Genomic DNA, 26099 nt, shown 5'->3' with positions numbered 1-26099 from the left:
AGTGCCTGATGACTGCGAACACCCCTCCCACCCGCCTGGCAGCCTCCTAAAGGGCCAGTGTGGAGGAAGACCCTGGCGGCCCAGCCCCAGCCCCTCTCACACTCACTCTGGCTCAGGGCAGGTTTCTATTCATATTTTATTTTCCCGTTTTTTTTGTGTGTGGTTTTTCTTTTAGTTTTTATTAAATAAAAGCAGAAGGAGAGGGGACCTGTGGTCTCTCAGGCTGTGGGAGAGAGCCATGGGCCTCCCCTCCCTCTGTTCAAGGTGCACTGCGCAGTGGGCTTGAGTGTAAGCTGGGCGGGGAGAGCAGCTGGAAGTGCTTGGAGAGGTCAGAGGTCAGGGCCTGCGACCCATCCACACCTCCCAGGAAGACTCAGTGGGCAGGGAGGGAGCCCCCTGGACCCTGACTGGGGCTTATCCTGAGGGCTAAGGGCTGGCAGGGCCAGGGCTTGTGCTCCAAGCCACAAGGTGGGCCCCCAGGCTCGGCTCCTTCCCCGCCACCCAGGAGGAGGAAGGCGTGGCCACGTCCATTCGTTGGAGGGTGCAGGGCTGCGGGCAGGGTTGCTGGACCCTCACTCGTGGACGTCCCAGATCTCAGACAGCAGAGGCGGCAGCTTCTTGTCCTGGAGCCGCAGGGCGAAGACCTGCTCCGAGTGCACGGAGCTGAGGGTGCGCAGGCTCACCAGCTTCATCAGCATGCGGGGGAAGCGCAGCTGGTCCTGCGGGCGGCAGGAGGACGGTGGGTGCTGGCCAGGCCCTGCGCTGTGAGGCTCGGGTCAGCCCACCAGGAGCGACCCCCTCCCCAGGCTGAGCCAGGAGAGCCAGTGTGGGCAGAGGCCAACGAGAGCGTGGGGACCCCACCCCTGTGCTTGGACCAGGCGAGCTCCTTGGTGCGGGGACAGGGCCTGAGCACAGGCTCTGCTGAGAGGATACGGGCCAGAGCTCAGGGTGCTGCCAGGGAGGCAGACAAGCCAGGCTCAGAGCAGGAGGTGGGACCCCACGCGGGTGCCTCCCAGCCCCCGGGACTGGGTCTCCTCTGCGGGAGGGCGGGCTGGTACCTGCGGCCTCTTGATGCGCGTGTAGGAGAGCAGCGCCTCCACGTAGGGCTGCTGCAGCGCCTCCACGCGGCCGGGCTCCTGCACGTTGGGCCGGTCGGCGGAGAAGATGTTGATGGCAATGAGGAGGGCGTACTCGGCGTCGTCCAGGCCCAGCCGCCGCATGGCCCGGGAGAACTCGAAGATGGGGTTGATGAACTCCACCTGCAGGCCTGTGGGGCGGGAGGCGGAGGCCCCCCGATAAACACGCCGCCCGAAACCGGCCCCCACACCCGGCCTGACGCTGCCCAGCGGGATGAGGAAGTCAGCAGCCACTCCAGTGTTCCTGCCTCCTCCGCTCACCCGTGTCCCCACTGCCTGGAGAGTGCGTGGCACGGAGGAGCTGTGCCATAAACCTGGCCCGAGGGGGGGAATGAGTTCTGAGAGCTGCCATTTATGCAGTAATGGCTACGCTATCACCACCTTCACTTCTGGGCTTCTCCGGACTTCTCCTCAGGAAAAGGAAAGAGTTTTTGTTTTTGTATATATTTTAAAATTAATTTTAGAGAGGAAGGGAGAGGGGAGAGAGATAGAAACATCAATGAGAGAGAATCATCGAACGGCTGCCTCCTGCACGCCCCCTACTGGGGATCAAGCCCGCAACCCAGGCATGCGCCCTTGACCAGAATCGAACCTGGGACCCTTCAGTCTGCAGGCCGAGGCGCTATCCACTGAGCCAAACCGGCCAGGGCAAGGAAAGCGTTGTAAGCCCAGGTCACATTGTGTCACCCCCTGTAGTGGCTTCCACTGCTCTCAGTGGAACTCATTCCCAAGAGTGACTCTTTTATTCATTCATTCGTCAAACTTCCCTGGGTACCTACTACGTGCCAGCGGAGAGAGCCATTTACAAGACAAAGTCCGTGCTCTGCGGAACTCACACGGGGGTTGAGGGGACAGATAACAGACAGATACGTCGCCTCTCCAGCCTGTGAGGTAGCGGTGAGGTCTAGAGAGCAGGGAAGGGTCAGGGGGCCGCTGAGAACCATGTCAGCGTCTCAGACAAGGTGGTCACCCGAGGGGGACACTTTCGGAGGGCCTCAGTGGAGGTGACCTTAGAGCGAGGACCGGGAGGAGAGGGAGCGAGTGACGAGGAAGCGAGGGTTCCAGGCGGGGTGCCACCACCTGTTCTGTCTGAGCTTTTGGGCCACGAGACATTCGGTGTGAAAACTGGGAAGGCCCTGCGGGGGTGGCTCTGTTGGTTGTAGCGTCAACCCGGGCACATACCTAGGTTGTGGGTTTGGTCCCCGGTCAGGGCGTGTACGGGAGGCAACCAATTGATGTGTCTCTCTCCCTTCCCCTCTCTCTCTCAAATCAATAAAAACATGTCCTCGGGTGAGGATTAGGAAAAAAAAAAAATCTGTAAAAAAATCAATAATGGGGAAAACACACACACACTCACACACACACACACACACACACACACACACATACTCACACTCACACACACACACACACAATCAGGAAAACAAAAACTGGGAAGGAACCGGGCACGCCAGGATGAGCTGGTGCCCTCGTTCTGGGCAAAGGGAGCAGCAAGTATAAACGCTCTGAGCGGGATTGCGTTTGATGATTCAAATAAGAAAGAGGAGACCGGTGTGGCAGGAGGAGAGTGAGTGAGGAGCGGGGGCAGGGGATGAGGAGGGAGAGGGACGGAGCCAGACCCCGCAGGCCCGTGGTACTTTCCTCCCAGGGGGACGGGAGCCACGGAGGGTTCTGAGCAGCGGGACATGGGCCGATAGGGGGTTAATAGGATCCTTCTGACTATGTGAACAGACACACTGGGCAGGGGTGGAGGTGGGTGACCAGTGAGGGACCCCTGCCATGGGCTAGGGCAGTGGTCGGCAAACCGCGGCTCGCGAGCCACATGCGGCTCTTCGGCCCCTTGAGTGTTCTAACGCCACTTCTTCAAAATAGACTCGCCCAGGCCGAAAACCGACTTCTGCGCACGGGCCACGGAGTTTCAATCGCACTGTACGTGCGCGCCCGCACGTGGTATTTTGTGGAAGAGCCACACTCAAGGGGCCAAAGAGCCACATGTGGCTCGCGAGCCGCGGTTTGCCGACCACTGGGCTAGAGAGACAACTGAGGCCTGGACTGTGGCAGTGGCAGAGGATGGGGGGAGCAGTGGGACCCCAACCTTTTCTCCAGCCTTATCTCTGTGCTGCAGCTGCCAAGACTTCCTTGTAGTTCCTTACAACTGCCCAGCTCTTCTCCACCCCAGGGCCTTTGCACATGCTGACACCCTGCCCAAAACACTCCCCCGCGTGCCCTGCTGACAACCTCCTACTTAGAGGGTGACTGACTGTCCTGAGAGATGGGAGGGCCAGGAGTTGGAGGAAGGGAAGAGGGGGTGAGAAGCAGACATCTGGGAGTGCAGACAGGTGCCCCCGGTAGAGAGCAGGACTTCCTGAGAAAGACCAGAGGCCGAGAGAGAGGCCTCCGCACAGGGGGTTCCCCTGGGCAGTGCTACTCCCACCCCCCTTTGCCGAGGCGATGCCGCTCAGCCCTCAGCTCCCCTGCACCTCCTCCACCAGCCCACACCCTGGTTAAGCGCTCTGAGAGGGCGGGGACCGGGGTTGCCCTAAATAGCTGCGTAGGCTGCACACTTCACAATGGACTGCGATCCAGCCGCCCTCGGGTGGGACCGGGCTGTGGGTGGACAGACCGTCTTTCGAGTCCCACCAAGATGCCTTCCGTGATAGCAGAGACTCTGCCTCATCCTGCACCGCGTCCTAGCGGGCGGTCAACAACCAATAAACGTGCTCTTACCGGACTGCGGGGGGGACTCAACCCTCACCCCACTTTTTTTTAAAAGACTTTTTTTTACTGAGAAAGAAAGGAAGAGGGAGAAAGAAAGAAACATCAATGTGATGTTTCTGCACGCCTCCTACTACCGGGGATCAAGGCTGCAACCTGGGCACGTGCCCTGATTGGGAATCGAACCGGCAACCTTTCGGTGCATGGGATGATGCCCAGTCCATTGAGCCACAGGCTCACCCCACTTTGGAGATGGGAAAACGGAGGCTCAGACAGGGGTGAGGCAGCCGAGGTCTCCCAGACAGGTCTCCCCACCCTGCGCCGTCCCCGCCTGCCCTCAGCCGTACCTGCGCGGTGGAAGTCGTCCTTGCTGTAGGTGAAGTCCTTCAGGAAGGTGATGCACTCCGTCTCGTGGTTGTAGCGTCTGGCTGTCTCCAGCAGCATGATCTGCGGGCAGCAGGGAGGGGGCAGGCAGGGGCATGAGGAGGCCCTGTGACCTCTTTGGCCACCAGTCCCTCCTCTCCTGGCCTGAAAGGGGGCCTGACCTCACCAGGATCATCCCTGGTCCCTCTGCCCCCCCCCCCAATCCCCCGTTCTCAGCCGCAGCAGCCTGCAGTCAGCACGCCGGACCCTCCCAGCTCTCTCCCTCCCCGTTCCAGCTCGCACAGCACCTTTCGCTCAGGACACTCCCCCCCCCGGTGGTCAGGAGGCACAGGGGAGAGATGTGTGTTTTGTTCACTCACATGTGCCCAGCACTCGGAATGGGGCCTGGCACTCAATCCTTATTTGTTACCATTGTTTTGGTTCAAATGCCAACTCCTCCGAACAGCCTTTCTGGCACATTCTCTAAAGTGTGTCCCTCCGGCCTCAGCCCATTTTCTTTCTCCCCCTGGCCCGTGAGAACCTCTGATGATCTTGCTTAGTATTCTAACATTCCTCCATCAGATACATCCCCACAAAGGCAAGGACTGGCGGGGGGGGGGGATCTTGCTTGTCCCAGGGCTTATCTTGCAGGCAGGAGGGAGGGGCTGGGCTGAGGATCGGAGGGCCGGCTGTTACCTCAATGGTAGACGCCTTTAGGAGGGCGATCTGGTCCTCACGGCCCAGCTGCAGGAAGCCGGGCACCTGCTTGGCAAAGTCCACGATCTCCTGGACTGAGATGATGGCCAGCTCCGTGAAGTGGGCAAAACGCTGCTGGCGGGCATCGCGGGACTGGGGGTCTGCGCCCAGAGGCCAGGGCTGGGACATGGGAGTGGGGGATGGGGTGGGGGTTATTCTCTGGACCCTTCCCAAGAACCCAAGGCCAGGGGGGCAACCTGAGGCAAAGCCTGCACCCCGGAGCTCCTCCTCTCCCAGCCTCTGCCCTCTGGAGCCTCATTCCCTTCCCATGCCAGGCCCCCGGCCCCCCAAGGCTGCGCCAGGGCCAGTACCGTGACTTTGGGCTGGTCGGAGAAGGAGCGCTTGTTGCACTGCAGCTGGGCCGCCACCAACTGCTGGATCATTAGTTCCTGAGCAGCTGTTAACTGGACACCCTCGCCTTCCCCGGAGCCCTGGCCACCCCCGTCCGACCCTCCAGGGGAGGCCCCAGGCCCCGAGGCTGAGCCGCTGCTGACTCCTGGCGTCGCCGGGGACTGCTGCTGCTGCTGCTTCCGAATCTTCTTCTTCCGGATCTGCTCCTCGGAGAGGACGCCTGTGGGGAGATGCGGGCCTCAGCGGAGGCCCCAGGCCTGGGCAGTGGCCAGGCTGGCTGCTCCCTCGCGGGCACTCACACTGCTCCCTCATCCCGGCCTCCTTGCACTTGCGCAGCCGGCATTGCTGGCACTTGCGTCGCATGAAGGCGTCCATCTGGCAGGTTCCACCGCCCCGGCAGGCATAGCGCCCGGCCCCGCCTCGGACCACGCTGCGCCGGAAGAAGCCCTTGCAGCCTTCACAACTGAGCACGTTGTAGTGGAAGCCGGAGGCCTTGTCCCCGCACACACGGCACAGCTCGTGGCCCAGCATCTTTGGAGCCGGGCCCTTCTTACGCTTGCGCTCTGGCTCCTCTGCCGGGTCTGGGATGACTGGGGAGGGCGGACAGAAGCCACGAGAGAGTCACAAAAACAAGCCGGCCAGAGAGGCCCGTGAGAGAGCAGACAGAGGCAAAGAGCCGGAGTATCGAAGGTGACCCAGGGAGATGGCGATTCAGGGGGAAAGAAGTGTATGTCAGCGAACCCCAAGAATGAATCGAAATGAGAGGTGTCGAGGAGGAGCAGAAGAAAAAAATGTCAACAATCGGAGCCTCGTGTCCTCATGTCCGATCTTTCTCTCTTTCTGGATCCCTCCGCCTGCCTCCCATACCAACTCCCAGCCCGTCTCTGGGCCCCGTCTCACCCACGCTGCAGGCTGAGCCGACCCCATCACTGCCCGGGACATCAGGGTCCGGGCCCCCAGGCCACGGCTCAGGACGCTCCTCCTTCACAACGGGTTTAGAAGAGGGGGCGCTGGGCTGAGGGGGCACATTTCCTGAGAGAGGGGGGTATAGTGAGTTTCTCCTGACACGTGTGTGATGGAGCAGTGGGCTGGGCTGGGCTGGGAAGGGGCTCACTCACCAGGCAAGGGGGTATTCTGGGAACTCGAGGTAGGGGTGGACATGGTGGGGTCACGGAGCAGCCTGCAAAATACAGGGGGACGGGGAGCCTTGTGGGCCAGGGGAATTCAGCCGCAGGTCTTGAGGGGAACACCTTTCTTCCAGCGTTCCCAGATCCCCCCCTCACGGCATAGAGAACCCAACCCCAGTCCCCCAACTCTAACAGGGCCCGCCCCTCCTGCTGCAGCACAGCCTCCGGCTTGGCCTCAAGCCACGTCCTCATCTAGACCCCGCCCCCCGTAGGCCCCGCCCACTCCGGCCCCGCCCACCCGCTCTGTCCAGGTACTGTCCCTTCTTCCCACTAAGTTTCATCCCACCTCCTCTTACTCCATCCCACCTCGGCTGGGGAAGGAAACCCCTCTCTCAGCCCATCCCCACCTCCTCCTATTCTGCTCCGCCCCCATCCTGTCCACCTTCCAGGTTCCACCCTCACTCCTCCCAAAATGTGCCTGCGGATCACTTTGCCCCGCTCCATCGGTACCCTTCCCCCCCCAGATCCCGACCCCTCCCCGCCCATTAAGCCCCGCCCCCACCCGCCCATCAGGCTCCGCTCCCACACCTCTCTCCAGGTCCCGCCCCTCTCCAAACACCAGTGGGGGGCGGGGCTCATGGCTGCGCGCGAGGGTCTCGTGGGCGGTCTCTCGCGGGGTCTCCTGCTCCGGTTGCCCTGGAAACAGCCGGGGGCGACGCGAGCTACGGAAAGGAGGGGGAGAAGGAGAGAAGGGCTGAGCAGAGAAGTGCGGGGAACTCCGGGAAGCCCCGGGCTTGGGGCGCCTCCCGCATCTCCCCACACTGGGATGCACCTGCGCCTGTCCCCTTACTCTGCTTCTCTTTCTCCTCGTCTGTGTCCCCTGTAGGCCACCGCCGCTCCGGTCTTCTCAAAAGTAACTTCGCCACTTCTTCCGGCAACCCCACTGTGTGTCACTTCCGGCAAGGGGAGGGGAGTCGGGGGTGACGGACTTCCGGTCCGCCTGGAGCTAGCCAAGTCAGTAGCCCCGCAGGGAAGTCGTGCGCCCTTTGGAAGTTGACCCTCCCGGCAGGTCCACTAGAGGCGAAAGCGTTCCGGACTCATTCGGTCAGACGTGGCCAGTGCCAAACCCCCCCGCCAGGCGCGAGTGTTTCTCTGGGCTCCCGGGAAAAGACTTACTCGGCATTTATCTCCCCAACTAGGGCTCCTTTTCGCACAGGACGGAGTTAAAGCATGTTTGTCCCTTTTTGGTTGTTATAAGTTTCCTCATTTTGGAGATGCTCTGATTATTAGTTTTAAATAAGTTAAATTACAAATCTTGACCCAGCTGTTAAAGAAAACTCAGAATACTTGGACAGGTAAAAGATGGAAGTTGTTCCAAAGTCTTTTCCCCCATGACAATCAGCTCTATATTGAGCATGTATACATTTTTTAAAAAATGAGAATGTCTGACCCATGATTTTTGTAGCTTGTTTGGTCCATCTGGCATGGCCTTGAAGCTGTGAAGTTTTTCATCAGAGGATGTTACCATTAAAACGAGTGGTTAAACCCAGCTGGTGTCGCTCACTGGTTGAACATGGACCTATGAACCAGGAGGTCAGGGTTCGAGTCCAGTCAGGCCACATGCCCAGATTGCCAGATGGATCCCTTGTGGGGGGCGTGCAGGAGGAAGGCAATCAATGATTCTCTCTCATCGATGTTTTTCTTTCTCTCTCTCTCCATCTCCCTTCCTCTCTCAAATCAATAATAAAAAATATATTTTTTAAAACACACACAAAAGAAGTGGTTAAGGTGGGCATCAGGGGGATTGGCTGAACCAATGCCTTCTTTCTCGCTGTGTAATGTTAAGCCAAGTTGTTTACCCTCCTTGTGCCTCTGTTTCTTCATCTGTAAATTGGGAACGAGACCTCACTGCATTGTCATTATGATTAAGTGAAGTAAAACGCTTGAACTGGGCCAGGCTCAAATCAGGAGCCCGGTAAGTTGGAGCTGTTTATTGTTGCAGATGTTAAAGTTGTGTTTAACTTTTCCCCATCAGCACAGTGCAAAGGGCTGAAATAGACTGAGGTGAATTGCAACAGCTTTGGAGCAAGTCACATTCCTCTCAGTCTCGGGGGAAGTTATTTGTATTTCTTTTTGAGGCAGGACAGCAAGAAGCTAGGAAAATTCCTTGGCTAGTGGGATGAGGAAACTGAGACAGAGAGCTGAACACACTGGTGGAACAATTTACAGCCAGATACAGGTCACCAGGGCCAAAAGCCTTGGGTGCCTAGCAATGGGCAAAACTGGCGCTGAACCTGGCCCCCCGGGTGGCCTTTCCTCCCCTGACACATCCTTGGCCATGCGGTTTTGACCCCCCTGAGCTTTTCTCCCTGGAAATAACATCTAGGCCTCAGTTGTATTTCAGCTCCAAGCCCCTGAAAAGCAAAAAGCAGCAAAACCAGGCCAGCAGCACCAGGACCAGCTAGATACTAATCACCCCTGACACTGACCAATCAGTGGAGAGCACGACCCTAAAACAATACAGCTGGAGGCCTAGCCGGGTTGGCTCAGTGGATAGAGCATCGGCCTGCGGACTCAAGAGCCCCTGGTTCCATCCCGCTCAGGGGCACATGCCTGGGTTGTTGGCTCAATCCCCAGTGGGGGGCGGGAGGCAGCTGATCAATGATCCTCTCTCATCATTAATGTTTTTATCTCTTTCTCCCTCTCCTTTCCTCTCTGAAATCAATAAAAAAATAAAAATAAACATATATATTAAAAAAGAAAACAATACACCTGGAAAAGCTGATAATATTCTGTTGAGATCCTTCCCTAAGACCTCTCCTAACTCCCAGTCTTTAAAACCCTCAAAACTAAGAACCCAGCCTGCACTTCGCCTCCAGGGAGCACGCCCAAGCCTTTCCCTTTCCCTCTTTCCCCCGCACAGTGTGCATCTCCTAAATTTTAAGGGACCCCCCGCCATGAGACTTGCAACCAGAGGAGCAATGGGCGGCGGCAGCCAGCACACCCCCCACTGGGGATGGAGCCTGCAACACAGGCATGTGTCCTGACAGGGAATCGAACTGTGACCTCCTGGCTCACGGGTCAATGCTCAACCACTGAGCCACGCCAGCCAGGCCCACGTGCCAATGTAAAAACATTGCGTGCAGAGTCAACCAGTTTTATAGCGAACATACTAATTTTTAAAGGACTTTAAAAAAATGTGTGTTGAGCCCTAACTGATTTGGCTCAGTGGATAGAGCGTCGGCCTGAGGACTCCAAGGGTCCCAGGTTCGATTCCGGTCAAGGGCATATACCTTGGTTGCGGGCACATCCCCAGTATGGGGTGCGCAGGAGGCAGCTGATTGATGTTTCTCTCTCATCAATGTGTCTAACTCTCTCTCTCTCCCCCTTCCTCTCTGTAAAAAAATATCAATAAAATATATTTTTTAAAATGTGTGTTGAAATTTACGTGAAAAAGAAATGTATCTGTATTACTGGAATTCATGTAAAAATAGTCCATCAGAAAATACTTTCCTCATGCTGTAGGGAGTAATCACAAATCTAGCTGTTAGAAATATGGTTCATAAAGTTTGAAGAAGTCATAAACTAGGACTCTTAAAAGAAAACAAACAAAACGTGTGTGTAAATAGGACCACACCGCCACCATGTGGCCATTTGGGGAAATGCAGGCTGGGACTGGGATAGTGCAGAATCCAGGTAGGATGATCCTGAAGGATCAAGATAAAATATTCTGCCCTGGCCGGTTTTTGGTCCCGGGTTCATGTGGGGGGTGCCAGATGTGAATGACCCACGTCCCGCGTGTTTCAGGGTTCAGGGTTCTGGACCTGGAAGAGGGGCCGCGCGCAAATGAAAGAGACAAGAAATAATAATTTGGAAATTGGGGGGCCAGGCGGGAGCCCAACGCAAGGGGAAGGACTTCCGCTGGTGCTCAGGCCTCGCCAGCCTTTTATTCAATTTTGGACACACATCTATCCCTTAGGCAGGTAATGGCGGTAACAGACAGACCATCCTAAAGGTCAGTAAATATTAGAAAGATTTGCTCTGAGACTGGTCAGAAAATAGCTTGAGCCCCCATTGTCTGGACTAAACAATCGGTGCATGGCTCTGGCCCTTGCCAGGGGCTCAAGGGTCACCAGCGTTCTGGAATCCTTGTTTACACTTCTCTGATAGTGAGGACAATGGGTGGCTTCCCACAGGTTCAATTCTGGTCAAGAGCGTGCACCTCGGTTGTAGGCGTGACCCCCAGCCCTGGTCTGGTTGGGGCCATGTGGGAGGCAACCAATCGAAACCAATCGATGTTTTTATCTCTCTCTCTCTTTCTCTCTCTCAAAAGTCAATGAAAAAATATCCTCTAGTGAGGAATGACCAAAAAAGAAAAAAAAGAGAAAGTATTCCAACTGTTGAGACAGAGGAGGGGGAGATGTGGTGAAAGTTACTAGAGAAACTGACTCTGTGCCTGCTGTGCCAGGGAAACCCCCACTGGTGCTCAAAGTGGGTTGTTAAAGAAATGGATTGAGCACTGGCTAGATGCCAGGCACTGTCCTAGGTGCTGGGGACACTGGCAAATGAAACTGACCCAGGTGCATGCCCTGGTGAAGATAAGATTCTAAGGGAAACAGGCATTAAAGGTAATAAGTAAATTACCAAGGTAGACACTATCACTGATGCTAACATGTACATGGCTCACCATCAATGACATCTTAGGATTAGGGACATGTAAGAAAGCCTTGAGTCTATGAAAAATGCAGATCAGGGTACACGGTGGGGGAGAATGGCTGCCATGTTCAATAGGGTGGCCAGGGTTGACTTCACGAAGAAGGGGACATTTAAGCAAAAATTTGAAGGAGGAGAGGGAGTGCCGATGGTCTTAATCCAGCATCTAGAAGGGTTCAGGAATCTGGAGAAGGTGCTCTGTGTAAATTAATCAAGAGTCCAGAGATGAAACATGATTTTGGAAGGCATTTGGGGGGCCAGAGGAGCTTGGCTAAAGAAACCAAGTTCTCTCTTGTCTCAGGACCCCTTGCTTTTTATTAACACAAATTGTCCTAAGGCGAGGTAGATATACATATCAAAGTGTAAGGTTTGGTATACAGAATCCATTGTCAGATTGGAGGAACTACCTCCAGCTGTTCAGGTGTTTGGCCAGCAGGAGGCAATAACATGTAGATTGAAATGCCCTCAGCTGTCTGGCAGCAAGCAATCATTTATGCATCCTTTTCAGGTTTGGGGAAATGCCCTCAGCCATCTCCAGATGATTCCGCTCTGTTCACATGCTGGAATTGGCTTCCGGCAAGGGAGCAAGGTTTTCTGGAGGGAAAACACTCAGGCAGATCAGCCTGTGCAAAGGCCCTGAGGCAGGAGCATGTCTGAGGTGTCTGAGGAATAGCAAGGAGGCCAAGGTGGCTGAATTGGAGTGAGTGAGGCAGAGAGGGAAGAGATGACGCCAGAGAGGGAGTGGGACCAAATCATATAGGGCAGTGGTTCTCAACCTTCCTAATGCCGCGGCCCTTTAATACAGTTCCTCATGTTGTGGTGACCCCCAACCATAAAATTATTTTCGTTGCTACTTCATAACTGTAATGTTGCTACTGTTATGAATCGTAATGTAAACATCTGTGTTTTCCGTTGGTCTTAGGCGACCCTGCTAGTGGTTCTCAACCTGTGGGTAGCGACCTTTCCATTCTGTAATGCCACTGGTACCTCTGACCCTTTCACCCCACCCATTTTTTCTCTCTGTTGCCTTCGCCCCCACTTCCTTCTTCAAAGGCACAGATTCTGCCGAAACCGGTTTGGCTCAGTGGATAGAGCGTCGGCCTGCAGACTGGAAGGTCCCAGGTTCGATTCCGGTCAAGGGCATGTACCTTGGTTGCGAGCACATCCCCAGTGGGGGGTGTGCAGGAGGCAGCTGATCGATGTTTCTCTCTCATCGATGTTTCTAGCTCTCTATCCCTCTCCCTTCCTCCCTGTAAAAATCAATAAAATATATTCAAAAGCACAGATTCTACGGTGAACCACCACAATGGAGTCCTTGCGCACGTAACGCGAACCCCCTTGCTCTTTCTCCCTGGATCGTCCTTGTCTGGTGAAAGCGAACTCCCTGCCTTCTCGGTGCCCGTTCGCTGCCAGGGGAGCCGTGAGAGGAAGCACTTCAGAGGTGTGACAGCAGAAACCAAGCGGACTCTCAGAAGCAGCCCACAGTTTCACAGTTTTCTTCTCCCGTCTCAGAGAAACCATTTTCCACTTTCTCTTTCTCAACCTCCAGTACCCCTTCCTCTCTCCGTTCTCACTTCTTCTTTTGCTGCAAAAACAAAATAGAAGGGACCCCAGGGACGCTCCCAGCCCATCTGCCGAGGGGCTCGCACGGCTGCCCCTCCCATGGCCGCCTTTGGACAAGCTGTAAGAGGCCAACCCTCCACTCAGGCGCCGACTCCCTTCCCGTCCCTACTCAAAACTTGCGATATTTCCTCCTCTCTCTTGCATCATTATTTGTACAACCCTTGAACCTTTGTTCCTTTAGGATCCCCCCCTGAATGTCCCCCCTTCCTCATGGCGCTGCTGAGGAAGCTTTCGGAAACTTGGGGGGGGGGTCTTAGACCCACCTCTTTGCCTGGGACACCCCCACCTTTGTAACTCCATCCTTGAAGATCCCTTTCCTCCAGGGTACACCTAAGGGACTTTCCTTCTACACCAACCTAAATACACACACACACACACACACACACACACACACACACACACACACACACACAGGAAAACCCAAGTTCAAGAGTTGGGGCCCCCACCATCCCGAAAGCAGATCCTCCAGCCGTCACATGACGGCAGCCTCGGCTGACATGTGTCTGCAACCCCACAGGCAAGCTGCTTTCACATTTCTAACTCAGGGAGATCACAAAAGATAATGTGGTTATTTCTGTCTTAAACCACTTCGTTTTGAGGTGATTTGTTACACAGCATTAGCTGACTAGTACACCTGCCCAAGTCTGCTTTTCTTTAGGGTTTTCCAAGTCTTGTAAATGAAAATAGCATTTACAGAGTTGTACTAATGTACATTCTATTGTTTTTCTGGCAATCATCTCTGTCTTTTTTTTTTTAAACTTTTTTTTCTGGCCCTGTTCAGGGTGGCTCAGTGGTTGGAGCATCAGCCTGTACACTGAAGGGTCTTGAGTTCAATTCCCGGTCAAGGGCATGTACCTGGGTTGCAGGTTCGATCCCCAGCCCCAGTTGGGGTTCATGTGGGAGGCAACCAATTGATGTGTTTCTCTCACATCAATGTTTCTCTTTCTCTCCCTCCCTCCCTTCCTATCTCTCTCCCTCACTCTCTCTCTCTCCCTCCCTCTCTTTCTCCTTCCCTCCTCCCCTCCCTTGCACTCTAAAAATCAATGAAAATTAATAACAACAAAAAGACTCACAAAGATATAATATTGAGTGATAAAATTTGGACACCCAGGAAGAATTCATGTGATTCATTTTATGTGACATGCAAGAACAGGTGAAACTAGTCTGTGGCCATAGACATCAGGGTACTCATTACTTCTGGGGGACACTGACCGGGAGACAGTGACAGAGAACTTTCTGGGGAGCAGGAAATGTGTTACATCTTGGTCCGGTATTTTATTTTTATACATAAAAGCCCAGTAAGCTGATCACGTAAATGCTCAAAAGTTAAAGGGTGAAATATGTGATGTTGGCAACTTACTTGAAATATATCATGAGAACAGAGAGGTTGCTGGATGGAGAGGGACAACTGGTTAGATGTGTAATGAAGAAAGTCCCGCATAGTATGGTAATTGCAGAGGCTAGGTGGTGAGTAATGGGGTTTACTGTGTATTCTTTTGACTTTGCTTCAAACTCTTCATAACAATACTAGAGGCCTGATGCACGACATCCGTGCACTGGGGGGAGGGGGAGTCCTTCAGCCCGGCCTGCAGCCTCTCGCAGTCCGGGACCCCTCGGGGGATGTCTGACTGCCGGCTTAGGCCCGCGGACATCGCCCGAGGGGTCCTTAGCGCTGCTGCGGAGGCAAGAGAGGCTCCTGCCACCATCACTGTGCTCACCAGCCGTGAGTCCGGCTTCTGGCTGAGAGGCGCTCCCTCTGTGGGAGCGCACTGGCCACCAGGGGGCAGCTCCTGCATTGAGCATCTGCCCCCTGGTGGTCAGTGTGCGTCATAGCGTCAGGTCATTCTGCCATTCAGTCAATTTGCATATTAGCCTTTTATTATATAGGATGTTTGAGAAGCTTCATCAGGGAAACATGGGGGGAGGCTTAGTGACAGAGAGTCCATGAGAATTATTTTTATGCTTTTTCTTTCTTTTTAAAATTTTCACTTATTGATTTGAGACAGAGAGAAAGATAGAGAAACAGCGGTGTGTTGTTCCACTTATTTATGCACTCATTGGTTGCTTTTTTAAAAAACTGATTTCTAGCCGAAACCAGTTAGGCTCAGTGGATGGAGCGTCGGCCTGTGGACTGAAGGGTCCCGGGTTCGATTCCGGTCAAGGGCATGTACCTTGGTTGCGGGCACATCCCCGGTGGGGGGTGTGCAGGAGGCAGCTGATCGATGTTTCTCTCTCATCGATGTTTCTAACTCTCTATCCCTCTTCCTTCCTCTCTGTAAAAAGTCAATAAAATATATATATATTTTAAAAATTGATTTCTAGAGAGAGAGGAAGGGAGAGTGAGAGAGAAACATCCAGTCGAGAGCAAAACGTGGACCGGCTGCCTCCTGCATGCCCCTGTCCTAGGGATCGAGCCCGAAACCCGGGCATGCACCCACCTGGACCAGGAATCGGACCCACAACCTTCCAGTGCACGGGGTGACGCCCAACCATGGAGCCACACTGGCCAGGGCGGGATGCTTCTTGTATGTGCCCAGACCAGGAATTGAACTCTCAACCTAGGCGGAGTGGGGGGGATGCTCTAACCAATGAGCTGCCCGGCCAGGACTATGCTGATTTGGTTGGTGGTGGGGCTATGGACGACTTTTATTTGTGTTTCAGTTATTTCCCCAATAAAACAGAGTGGGGGAGGGAGGCTCTGACACTCTCGAGGTCCCGCCTAACAGGGGAAAGAGAAAGTCTCGTCTGGTCCTCTCTCCCTTCCCCCAGCCCTTCCACCCACACCTCACCCACCCCTGCGCTAGCTCAAGAAAACCCTTCTGGTTAATGAGTCTCAGAAAGAGGAAGTGGAAGTTACATGTTAAAGCCAGAGTCGCTAACAGACGAGGACTGGGGGCGCAGGAGACCCCCGCCATCACCGCCACCGGAGCTGGGAGTGACAGTGACACTGGATAATGCTTCTGCAAACTCCAAAAACACCCGCACATCCGTCCAACAATACCCCCCCTTCCTCCCGAGTCAGCCCCCCTCCCCCAGGGACTCAGGCCGCGGTCACCTCCAAAACCCGAGGTGGGCGGGGTGCAGGGCGGAGCCTCGGGAGAGAGAAAAGGGCGCTGGCAGGTCTGGCCCACACCCGGTCCCCAGAGATGTCACTGCCGCCTCAGCTGCTGCTGCTGCTGCTGCCGCCGCTGCTGACCGCTGGGCCCGCCGGCGCCGCGCTGATCCGGTACTGGGGACCCCCACCCCCAAACCTGGGACAGACTCTCCCCTCCTTCCCCTTCAAGTGACTGTCCACCCTGGCGCCCCAGACTCGTCACGGCTTCCAGGGGCTCCAAACTGGGTTCTCACCCAAGGGCTCCACCCTGCCAGGTCCTAAGACCCCACTGATGTTTTTTTAGAGAGAGTGGAAGGGAGGGAGAGGAGGAGAGAGAGAGAGAGAAACATCGATGTGAGAGAGACACATCCATGGGTTGCCTCCTGCAGGCGCCCTGACTGGGAACCGGGATGAACCTGCAACCCAGGTACTGCCCTTGACCGTGAATGGAACCCACGACCCTGCAGTGCGCAGGCCCATGCCCTAACCACTGGGCCACACTTCCCAGGGCAGACCCCAGCCCTTTAAGTCCAAGATCCTCCAGCCCCGAAACCCTTGACTGGGGACCCTCCCCTGTTCTCCCTTCATGGTTTTGGGGGCACTCTGATGAGCTGGTCCTGGGGTCTCCAGGCTGGGAAACACCTCCCCGCAGGGACAGAGACCCAGGTCTGGGGCATGTAAACGGGCACTCCCTCCGATTCGCATCTTCCAAACTGTTTAGGTCTCAGTAAGTCCATTTTGGGGGACCCCCATGATCCCCCCATCGGGCCAGTGCCACCCCAATCTCTCCCTTCCTCTCCCCACCCGCTGAAACTCCAGACGGGAAAGAGGGGTACACTGTTCCAGGAGCCCTTTCCCCCACTTCACATTCCTGAGCCTCTCAAGGACCAAGTCACGGAGTCACGGGGATGCGGGTGGGGTGGGGGGTGGAGGGGAGCAAAGCAGTGAGGGGGGGCGGGGCTCCAGGAGTGACCAGTGAGGGGGGGGCGGGGCTCCAGGAGTGACGAGAGGCAGGTACAAGAACTACCCCTGCGCCCCGAGGTTGGCGCACCGGCTGTTACCTAAGAGATCACGGCCGTCATTCCCCAAGTCCGCGGAGAGCGGTTCTCTGAGTGTTGTCCGGCCAACAGCAACCCCTGCAGGAACTTGTGAGAAATGCCACTTATCAGGCTCCCTCCCCGTCTACTCCATCAGAAGCTGAGCGCTCAGAACTTTTAAACGTACTTGTATTGATTTTAGAGAGAGAGGGCGGGAGCAGAGAGAGGAAGGGAGAGAAACATCGATGTGAGAGCAGAACATCAATCTGCTGCCTCCTGCACACCCCCTCCCAGGGATCAAGCCTGCAACCCGGGCATTGTGCCCTGACCAGGAATCGAACCGGCAACTTTCAGGTGCATGGGACGATGCTCAACCAATTGAGCCAGACCGGCCGGGCTATTTAAACATTTTACTTCTTTCTAGTGCTCTGGCAATTTTACATGTCACATCAAGCTGTTGATATGTCTGGAATGTATCTATAATAATAAAAGTATAATATGCTAATTAGACCGGACGTCCTTCCGGACAAAGCCAGAGACCGGGGGAAGGCCTATGCTTGCACAAATTTCGCGCATCGAAATAGTATAAAGAGTGAAATTGGGATTTGGTGCTTATATTTTCCCCCAATGGTGGGAGAAATAGTCTCCAATGCCACCAACTAAAGCATGTGAGGATTTTTTCACAAAGGCTAGTTTTATGTAGGGTCTTTGGAAAACTTTGTGAGTGCCATGCCCTGGGAATGGCTTGTTTTATGTTCATTGGAATGTGTCTATTACTGAAAGCTTTTGGGGTAGGTCTGGTCTGTTTCGGTTGGTTTGCTCTTGTAAAGTCTTGGGGAAATTTGCCATCATGGTCTGGTAGGTGTTCGGTAGGGTTTCTGCTAATGACTGTTACTGTCTGTGGGGCCACGAAGATGTTTGCTTTGCATCATATTCTACTAGAGGCCTGGTACACGAAATTTGTGCACAGGAGGGGTCCCCTCAGCCCAGCCTGCACCCTTTCCAATCCGGGACCCCTCAGGGGTTGTCCGACTGATGGTTTAGGCCCGATCCCAGGGATTGGACCTAAACCAGCAGTCGGAATCCCTCTCACAATCCGGGACTGCTAGCTTCCAACTGCTCACCTGCCTGCCCATCTGGTCACCCCTTACTGCCCCCCCCCGCCAGCCTGATCACCCCCAACTGCCCCCCTCTGCCATCCTGGTTGCCCCCAACTGCCCCCCCTGCCAGCCTGGTCACCCCTGCCGGCCTGGTCGCCCCACGCAGCCTGCTGTTCGGTCATCCGTCAGGTTGTTTCAGTTGTGATGGCTGCTGGCTTTTTATATATTAGGACTAGAGGCCTGGTGCACGAAATATGTGTAAGAGTCTCAGCCCTCGCAGCCCCAACTTTGTCCGGAAGATCGTCTGGAAGGATTCTGGAAGTTTGTTTGGCTGTCCGGTCTAATTAGCATGTTACACTTTTATTATTATAGAGGATTTGGGAAAGACTGTGATAGAAGGTCTATGGGAAGGATATCTTCCTAGCTGTTCATATCCTCCTCCCCACAGAATCCCTCTTCGCCGCGTCTTCACTGGAAGCAGGACCCCGAACCCACTGAGGGGATGGGGGAACCCAGAAGAGCCCCTTGGGCTGGGGGCCCCATCCCCAGGGGGCAGGTCCGCCTTTGTGCCTCTCTCCAACTTCATGAACGTGAGTGTCAGCCCCTCACAGCCCCGCTCTCCGGCCCTAAGGTCAAGTTCTTCACTCACCCTCTCTCCTTATTTTTTTTTGCCCTCAGGCCCAGTATTATGGGAAAATCGGGCTGGGGACGCCCCCACAAAACTTCTCTGTCATCTTTGACACTGGCTCCTCCAATCTCTGGGTCCCGTCCAGGAGATGCAACTTCTTCAGTCTGCCCTGCTGTGAGCTTTTATGGGGGGGAATAAGGCTGAGTGGGGTTCAAGGGAGAAGGGGGCTAGGTCCTAGCTTCCCAAGGGGTTTTGAGGCCCCCTTCTCTTCTGACACGCCCTCACAAGGAAGACTCTGCTCCCCCAGTGACAGACTCCCGACCTTCTGACCTAGGGTTCCACCACCGCTTCGACCCTAAAGCCTCCAGCTCCTTCAAGCCAAACGGGACTACATTTGCCATTCAGTATGGATCTGGGCGGCTAAGCGGCATCCTGAGTGAGGACAAGCTGACTGTAGGTGACCTTGACCCCAGGAAGGCTTGAACCTGGGAGAACCCCAATGTCTAAGATGATCTGGCTTAGGGAAGGGCTTGAGGAGGTGGAGCTTCCTGGGGAAATGGGCAGGGCTTCCCAAGTGGGGAGGCGGGCTTCCCGGGTAAAGGGGTGGGGATCCTTTGGTGGTGGTGGGCGGGGGGGGGGGGAGGGGGGGGGGTTGGGGGTTGGGGGAATGAAGCTTCTCCGGCAGCTGGAGTTGTTTCCCGACGTTCCCTGGACTCAGGCCTTAGCTGGGGACCACTCAGGACTATATGGGAAATGCCCTCCCAGAAATAGCTCGCCCCATTTGAATCTTCCCCTAGATTGGGGGAATCACGAACGCATCAGTGGTTTTCGGGGAGGCGCTGTGGGAGCCCAGCCTGGTCTTCGTGTTTGCCCGCTTCGATGGGATACTGGGCCTCGGTTTCCCCATTCTGGCCGTGGGAGGAGTTCGGCCCCCACTGGATGCACTGGTGGCCCAAGGTCTGCTGGACAAGCCTGTCTTCTCCTTCTACCTCAACAGGTAACGTGGGAGGGTCTACCTTCCCGTGAGGCCTGGCCCCAAGGAGGAAGCTCTGCCCGCCTTCAGGAAGTCCCACCCTTCATTCAGGAGACCACTGAGCTCCTCTCCGTTTAGGAAGTCATCCACCCAACACAGGAAGTTCACATACCCCACATAAGAAACACCTGACCCCTACTGATAGGTCCCACTCACTAAGCAACACCCAAAAATATACTAGAGAAACTCGCCATCAGTTAAAAAGCTCCGTGTTTCCGACTCAGATGCCCGACCCCGTCAAATACTCAAGTTAAGAATCCTTCTTCACCATAAAGAAAGCCCGCCTTCCATTGGAGAGCACACAACAGAAGTCAGGAATTGCCCATTTTTTAAAATACGTTTTTCTTGATTTCAGAGAGACAGGAAGAGGGAGAGATTGAGAGACAGAAACATCCATGATGAGAGAGAATCATCAATTGGCTGCCTCCTGCACAGCCCCCACTGGGGATGGAGCCCACAACCTGGGCATGTGCCCTTGATGGGAATTGAACCTGGGACCCTTCAATCCACAGGCAGACGCTCTATCCACTGAGCCAAACCAGCTAGGGCAGGCATTGTCCATTTTAATCCAAGAAGACCCACTCACCTCTTAGGAAGCTCAGCTTTATGCTCAGACGGTCCAGGGCGGCTCCACCTTCCTGCCCAGGCCCATCTCAGAACACCCTACGCCCATTCAGTGATTCTGACCTGAACCTACTCGGGAGTCGCCCACCTCTTGGTGGATCCTGCCCTCGCACACCTCCAGGAAGTCCCGCCCCCTGCCCCCATCACTCCCAGCCAACTCAGGAAAGCTATGGCCTCTGAATGGCAAGACATGGAATTCAAATACTCTCCCCATCCACTAGGAAGCCACCCCACTCTAACACAATCACATACGCCTTCCAGAGTCAGGTCAGAAACCCCAATGCTCCTCTTAAACCCCCCCCCCCCCCCCCGCAAAGGAACATTGGAGATCTTGCTCCCTGGCCTATGTCGTCAGTTTTAGCTCAACTAAACTCATTAAAATTTACCCCCAAAAGTTCTACCTCCCACAGCCAAACCAGGAAGTCCCACTCCCAGCCCAGGCAGCCTGCAGGACCATAAAATCCTCATCACCAGGAAAGGCTGCACTTGTTTTCACGTCCAGTTCCAACTTCGGGCCCTGCCTGCATCTCACTGCCCCATCTAGAGCCCAGAACCACCCCCTGGGCAGGAAGTCCTTTCCTCGGCCACTCTGGGGGGGGGGGGGCGGGCAGGGCAAACTCTGGTGACACTGCAGCATTCTTGTCTCTGCAGGGACCCTGAAGCAGCTGATGGAGGAGAGCTGGTTCTGGGTGGTTCGGACCCAGCACACTACATCCCACCCCTCACCTACGTGCCAGTCACCATCCCTGCCTACTGGCAGGTCCACATGGAGCGGTGAGGGTGCTGGCCTTCTAGGCTGGCAGGGGTGGGTGTTGTGTGTGTGTGTGGGGGGTGTGTGCTGAGATTGCTCTCCAGTGTCCTGGTGGGAAGGGAGCTGGTGGCTGGACTCCTGGGTCTGAGGGAGGAGGGGCTGGGGGCCTGGACTCCTGGGTCTGAGGGAGGGGGGGCTGGGGGCCTGGACTCCTGGGTGTGAGGGAGGAGGGGCTGGGGGCCTGGACTCCTGGGTCTGAGGGAGGGGGGGCTGGGAGCCTGGACTCCTGGGTCTGAGGGAGGGGGGGCTGGGGGCCTGGACTCCTGGGTCTGAGGGAGGGGGGGCTGGGAGCCTGGACTCCTGGGTCTGAGGGAGGGGGGGCTGGGAGCCTGGACTCCTGGGTCTGAGGGAGGGGGGGCTGGGGGCCTGGACTCCTGGGTCTGAGGGAGGGGGGGCTGGGGGCCTGGACTCCTGGGTGTGAGGGAGGAGGGGCTGGGGGCCTGGACTCCTGGGTCTGAGGGAGGAGGGCTGGGGGCCTGGACTCCTGGGTCTGGGGAAGGAGGGGCTGGGGGCCTGGACTCCTGGGTTGAGGGAGGAGGGCTGGGGGCCTGGACTCCTAGGACACTGGCTCTAATGACTGCCCCCTTCCAAATCACAGTGTGAAGGTGGGCACAGGGCTGACTCTCTGTGCCCAGGGCTGTCCTGCCATTCTGGACACAGGCACATCTCTCATCACGGGACCCACTGAGGAGATCCGGGCCCTGCATAGGGCGATCGGGGGATTCCCCCTGCTGGGGAAGGTGAGGACCCAGTGTCTGGTAGGGGCAGGCTGGGAAGGCTGATCGGGGTTTACTGGCAGAGCCTGAGCAGGATGCTGGGGCCCAATGGCGAGAATTGGGGGCCCGGAGCCATTCCAGGGCGGAAGGCACTGGGCGCTGTGACAGGCTGGGGGAAGTGGGAGGAAGCAAGGACACCACCCACGTGTCTACAGAGTGACTCAGTGGATGGGAGATGATGACAGAGGTCTGTTCAGGACTGGATGGGAGTGAGAAGGCTAGGGGACCCGGGGATGTCGGTGGGGGGCGGGGCGCCGTGTGGAAGAAGCTCAGGCGTCACATTTAGGGGCCAGCAGCCCTCAGACAGTAATCACAGCCATGGAAAGGCGAGCCCTCCCGGGCGACAGAAGGGGTCCCAGGAACATCCTCGGGGAACAACCCCATGGAGTGAAAGTGGGGACAGGACAGGAGCAGCCAGAGGCAGGAAGGAGCGCCTGGAGGGGTTAGGTTCCCAGAAGCCACACAAAGGGTGTTTCCAGCATCCAGTGGGGCTCAGTGCAACCTAAGAGCTGCCCCCACTTCCCCCTCCGGCCCTGCAGCATCCGTATCCTTCTGGGTCTGAATCTCTGTCTCCATCCCTGTGCTCTTTGGCGCTTCGGAGAGGGTGGAGAGAACTCAGTTGCTGAGGTTCACGTTCAATGCCTAGGACGTCTGTAGGCCTGTAATGAGCTACAGGAGCCGGGAGGTCCCAGAGGTTGTGACTGTGCGTTGCCCAGGGTGGAATCCAGCTCTGCCGTTTCCTGGCTGGCTGTGTGATCTTGGACAGGCCACTTAACATTCTCTGGCCTCAGTTTTCCAATCTCTAAAATGGGGTCACTGCCCTAGCCGGCTTGGCTCACTGGATAGAGCGTCAGCCTGCGGACCGAAGGGTCCCAGGTTAAATTCCGGCCAAGGGCACATGCCTGGGTTTCGGGCTCGATGCCAGTGGGGAGTGTGCAGGAGACAGCTGATCAGTGATTCTCATCATTGATGTTCTCTCTCTCTCTTTCTCCCTTCCTCTCTGAAATCAATCAATCAATATATTTTAAAATGGGGTTACTAATACCCATTTCTCAGGTGTGTTGTGAGGACTGAATCGATACATCCACGTAAGGTGCTGGGAACAATGCCTTGATGCCTGTCTGTGGATGTTTTCATCAACCTTGTTCTTATCATTTCCTGTCTTCCCAACTAGGTCATTCCTATTGGTTTTTCAGGAAGATAAACTTCTTGGGTTGCTAATAATAGTCTAATATTGTATTATTAGGACCTTGGGAGTGGTGGAAATTGAGGTTAACTGGAGAGCACACACCCCATCAATCTAAAAGGGTAGCTCTCAGCGACTCGGCTCCAGCCAAGTTTGCTGTCTGGGGAAAGCCAGCTCGCTGGTTTATTGGAGAAACCTGAAATCGGTTTTTTTAAAAGCCCCTGGTTTGCAAATAATAATAGCACTTACTATGTGTCAGGCATTTTCCCCAGCTAACTCATTTCTTTGTCACACAAGGTGAGTATTCTCACCATCTATATGTTCAGATTGGGAACTGAGCAGAGAGAGGTTAAGTAACTTGTATAAGGTTGCACAGCAGCAGGCTCCACAGGACACAACCTGTACCGCCATGGCATACAGGTGCTAATGAATTTTTAAATCATTTTAGCCTGGCCCATGTGGCTCAGTGGTTGAGCAAAGACCACAGTTCCATTCCTGGTCAGGGTGAGGGCTGGATCCTCACTGGGGGACATTCAGGGGGCAGCCAATCAATGATTCTCTCTCATCACTGATGTTTCTAGCTCTCTCTCTCTCCCTCTCCCTTCCTCTCTGAAACGAATAAAAAATATTTTTAAAAATCTTTCAAAAATCATTTTAGACCCAGTGTAAGACAAATTAAATACACCTGGGCACTCCAAAATGGGCTACCAGGTTTTTTCTTAAATGTCTTTTAAAAAAATTATTGACTTTAGAGAGAGTGGAAGGTTGAGGGAGAGAGAGAAACATTGATGAGAGGGCAACATCGACTGCCTCCTCCACGCCCCCTACTGGGGATCGAGCGCACAACCCAGGCATGTGCCCTGACCCGGAATAGAGCTGGTGACCTCCTGGTGAATGGGTTGACGCTCAACCATTGAGCCACACCGGCTGGGTAAGGGCCACCAGTTTTTGATCTACAATTAGAGGAAAAGAAGGTCTGATCAAACAGGAGGCCAGGGGATGTGGCGACCATTACACAGGGTGAAAGAAGAGATGTGAAGGCTAGAGGAGGCAGCAGGGTCCGGCTCACAGGTTCAGAATACCCAGCTGCCCAGAACGTATGGCACTGGGGAGCCACGGAAGGAACTGGAGCAGAGCAGGAAGCCCTCATCTCCTCTTGCTCCCCTTTCCCGCAGTACATTATCGAGTGCTCGATCATCTCAACGCTCCCTCCAGTGGCCTTCAACCTTGGGGGTGTCTGGTTTAACCTCACCTCCCAGGACTACGTCATCCAGGTAGGCAGCGGTCAGAAAGACGTCAGGGTGACGCGGTAAGTGGGGGGGCGGGGGGCGCCTCAGAAGGTGGAGCTGGGAGTGAGACCTCACACGCACAAGGACCGAGTAGGGGCCAGAGAAACCTTTCCTGTGCCCGGGGAGTGGGCGGGCGAAGCTTTGGCTTCCAGGGAAGAAGCAGGCTCGGAGGGCGTGACACCCCGTGGCCCGGCTTGTCACCTTGCAGATTGCTCGGGGTGGCGCCCGCCTCTGCTTGCTTGGCTTCCAGGCCCTGGACGTGCCCCCGCCGGATGGGCCCCTCTGGATCCTCGGCGATGTCTTCTTGCGCAGCTACGTGGCGGTCTTCGACCGCGGGAACCTGAAGAAAGGTGCCCGAGTGGGGCTGGCGCGCGCTCGTCCCCGCGGCGCCGGACCGCTAGGCGGTGGGTTCACGCAGGCGCAGTTCTCCGGAAGGCGTCCTGGTTAGACGCATGCGCACTGGGTGATAGCCGAGGTCCCGCTACTCAATAAAAATTCGCTATTTCCATTGAACCTACCTACCTACCTGAGTAGCTTTTATTTAAGTGTGTAGTTTTTGGAGAGAAAAACTAGTGTCTGGCTCTCTGTAGTTGAGGAAAGGGAGGATAAAAGTATCGCTCCTTTTCTTCAGGGCTCACACTGGTGTGGGTGTCTTATACTACGAGTCCCATGAAGCCCTGCGCCTACAACTGCCTCTTGTCAAAGGCTTCCGACACCGCGGAGCATCACGGACGTTGTAGTTCGGGCTGTGTTCACGGCCTTGGGGGCGGGCGCAGACACAACATGCGTAGGAGGCGACAGGTCGCGGCGGCAGCGACAGGTGGCAATGGGGGTTGGATGAAATCGTAGAGTTTTCTGATTCTTATCCTAAGGGGAGGGGATATCGTCCCCGCAGACTTCATCTCCTGTTCCTCCTCTCTCCTCTTGGGTTCTCGGACCCCATAAAGGCGGGGCATGAAGCCCCTGGGTTGGGGGCGCTGTGCTGCCCCTCCTCCGGCGATGATGTCACTCCCCCTACGCAGCCTTTTGCTGCCCAGAGCTGGGTCACCCCTCCCCCCATCGCCAGCCCCGGATTCCCCCATCCCCGCCCCGCCTCGACTTGGGGTGAGTACAGAGAGGGGTAGAAGGTTCAGGGACAGGGGCGGTGAGACAGCCCAAATCCTAGTTGTGGAGGCGGGGGACTCGGGAGACGGGGACTAAAAAAAATTACAGCGGAGGGATTCCCCCTTAGTAACGATCTTTTTTGGGGGGCGGGGGGGGGGCAAGGTATTTGGAGGGTCTCGGGGGACCAAGGATCGTGGTCAGCTTAGTATCCGGGAGACCTTCTTTCCTGGATTTGGAACCGATAGGAATGGGGAGAAGGAACAATATCCTAGAAGTCCCCCAATTCCAGGGCTTTGGGGAGTGGGGAAGAGTTAGGAAGGGACGCAGAGGATGACAGGTGGAAGTTTGGAGCTTTCAGGAATTTTGTGCCTTGAGGACCTGGGAAAGGATGGTTTGGGAAGGAGAAGGGGTGGGGAACTGATCTAAAGAGGCAGACAGGCATTGGCCTGCCCCAAACTGATTCCAGTGGCCAAAAATCAAGTCCACTTGCACTGGTCTGTTTGCGAGGCTAGTGTCTCCAGAAGCACACCTCCCCCCCCCCCCCCCCCCCCACGCCTCACCCCGTCCCTGCCGGGTGGAGAATCCGAGCTCACAAATCCCCCACATACTCTGCTGAGGCCTGGGGACGGCCAT

The 26099-nt window shown here is 55.6% G+C and overlaps 2 protein-coding genes across 2 annotated transcripts; one reads left to right on the top strand and one right to left on the bottom strand.

Annotated features, from left to right (window-relative positions):
• Window positions 1-41: 41 nt before the first annotated feature.
• Window positions 42-7396, bottom strand: NR1H2 (nuclear receptor subfamily 1 group H member 2). Its single transcript, XM_028129398.2, has 10 exons — window positions 7299-7396; window positions 7037-7170; window positions 6440-6501; window positions 6222-6353; window positions 5621-5911; window positions 5282-5541; window positions 4911-5090; window positions 4199-4298; window positions 1059-1267; window positions 42-719 (listed from the first exon to the last, which is right to left on the bottom strand). The coding sequence occupies exons 3-10, from the start codon at window positions 6480-6482 to the stop codon at window positions 573-575; spliced, it is 1362 nt and encodes a 453-aa protein (XP_027985199.2). The 5' UTR covers window positions 6483-6501; window positions 7037-7170; window positions 7299-7396; the 3' UTR covers window positions 42-572.
• An 8497-nt stretch (window positions 7397-15893) lies between these two features.
• NAPSA (napsin A aspartic peptidase) lies at window positions 15894-24875 on the top strand. The gene is made up of 9 exons (XM_008154496.3): window positions 15894-16010; window positions 18464-18605; window positions 18694-18817; window positions 18978-19096; window positions 19441-19640; window positions 20952-21074; window positions 21710-21851; window positions 24249-24347; window positions 24571-24875. The coding sequence occupies exons 1-9, from the start codon at window positions 15931-15933 to the stop codon at window positions 24808-24810; spliced, it is 1269 nt and encodes a 422-aa protein (XP_008152718.3). The 5' UTR covers window positions 15894-15930; the 3' UTR covers window positions 24811-24875.
• The last annotated feature ends 1224 nt before the right edge of the window (window positions 24876-26099 follow it).

Source organism: Eptesicus fuscus, chromosome 21 (assembly GCF_027574615.1).
Source record: "Eptesicus fuscus isolate TK198812 chromosome 21, DD_ASM_mEF_20220401, whole genome shotgun sequence".
NCBI lineage: Eukaryota > Metazoa > Chordata > Mammalia > Chiroptera > Vespertilionidae > Eptesicus > Eptesicus fuscus.
The sequence above is the reverse complement of the archived record's forward strand: the minus strand, read 5'-3'. Positions and strand labels throughout refer to the sequence as shown.

Coding starts and splice junctions, on each gene's coding strand:
- NAPSA (XM_008154496.3), top strand. CDS start 15,931: ATGTCACTGCCGCCTCAGCTGCTGCTGCTGCTGCTGCCGCCGCTGCTG. Junction 16,011..18,463: donor GCCGGCGCCGCGCTGATCCG/GTACTGGGGACC, acceptor TCCTCCCCACAG/AATCCCTCTTCGCCGCGTCT. Junction 21,852..24,248: donor GATTCCCCCTGCTGGGGAAG/GTGAGGACCCAG, acceptor CCTTTCCCGCAG/TACATTATCGAGTGCTCGAT.
- NR1H2 (XM_028129398.2), bottom strand. CDS start 6,482: ATGTCCACCCCTACCTCGAGTTCCCAGAATACCCCCTTGCCTG. Junction 5,542..5,620: donor GGCCGGGATGAGGGAGCAGT/GTGAGTGCCCGC, acceptor ATCTCCCCACAG/GCGTCCTCTCCGAGGAGCAG. Junction 1,268..4,198: donor GGACGACTTCCACCGCGCAG/GTACGGCTGAGG, acceptor CCCGCCCCACAG/GCCTGCAGGTGGAGTTCATC.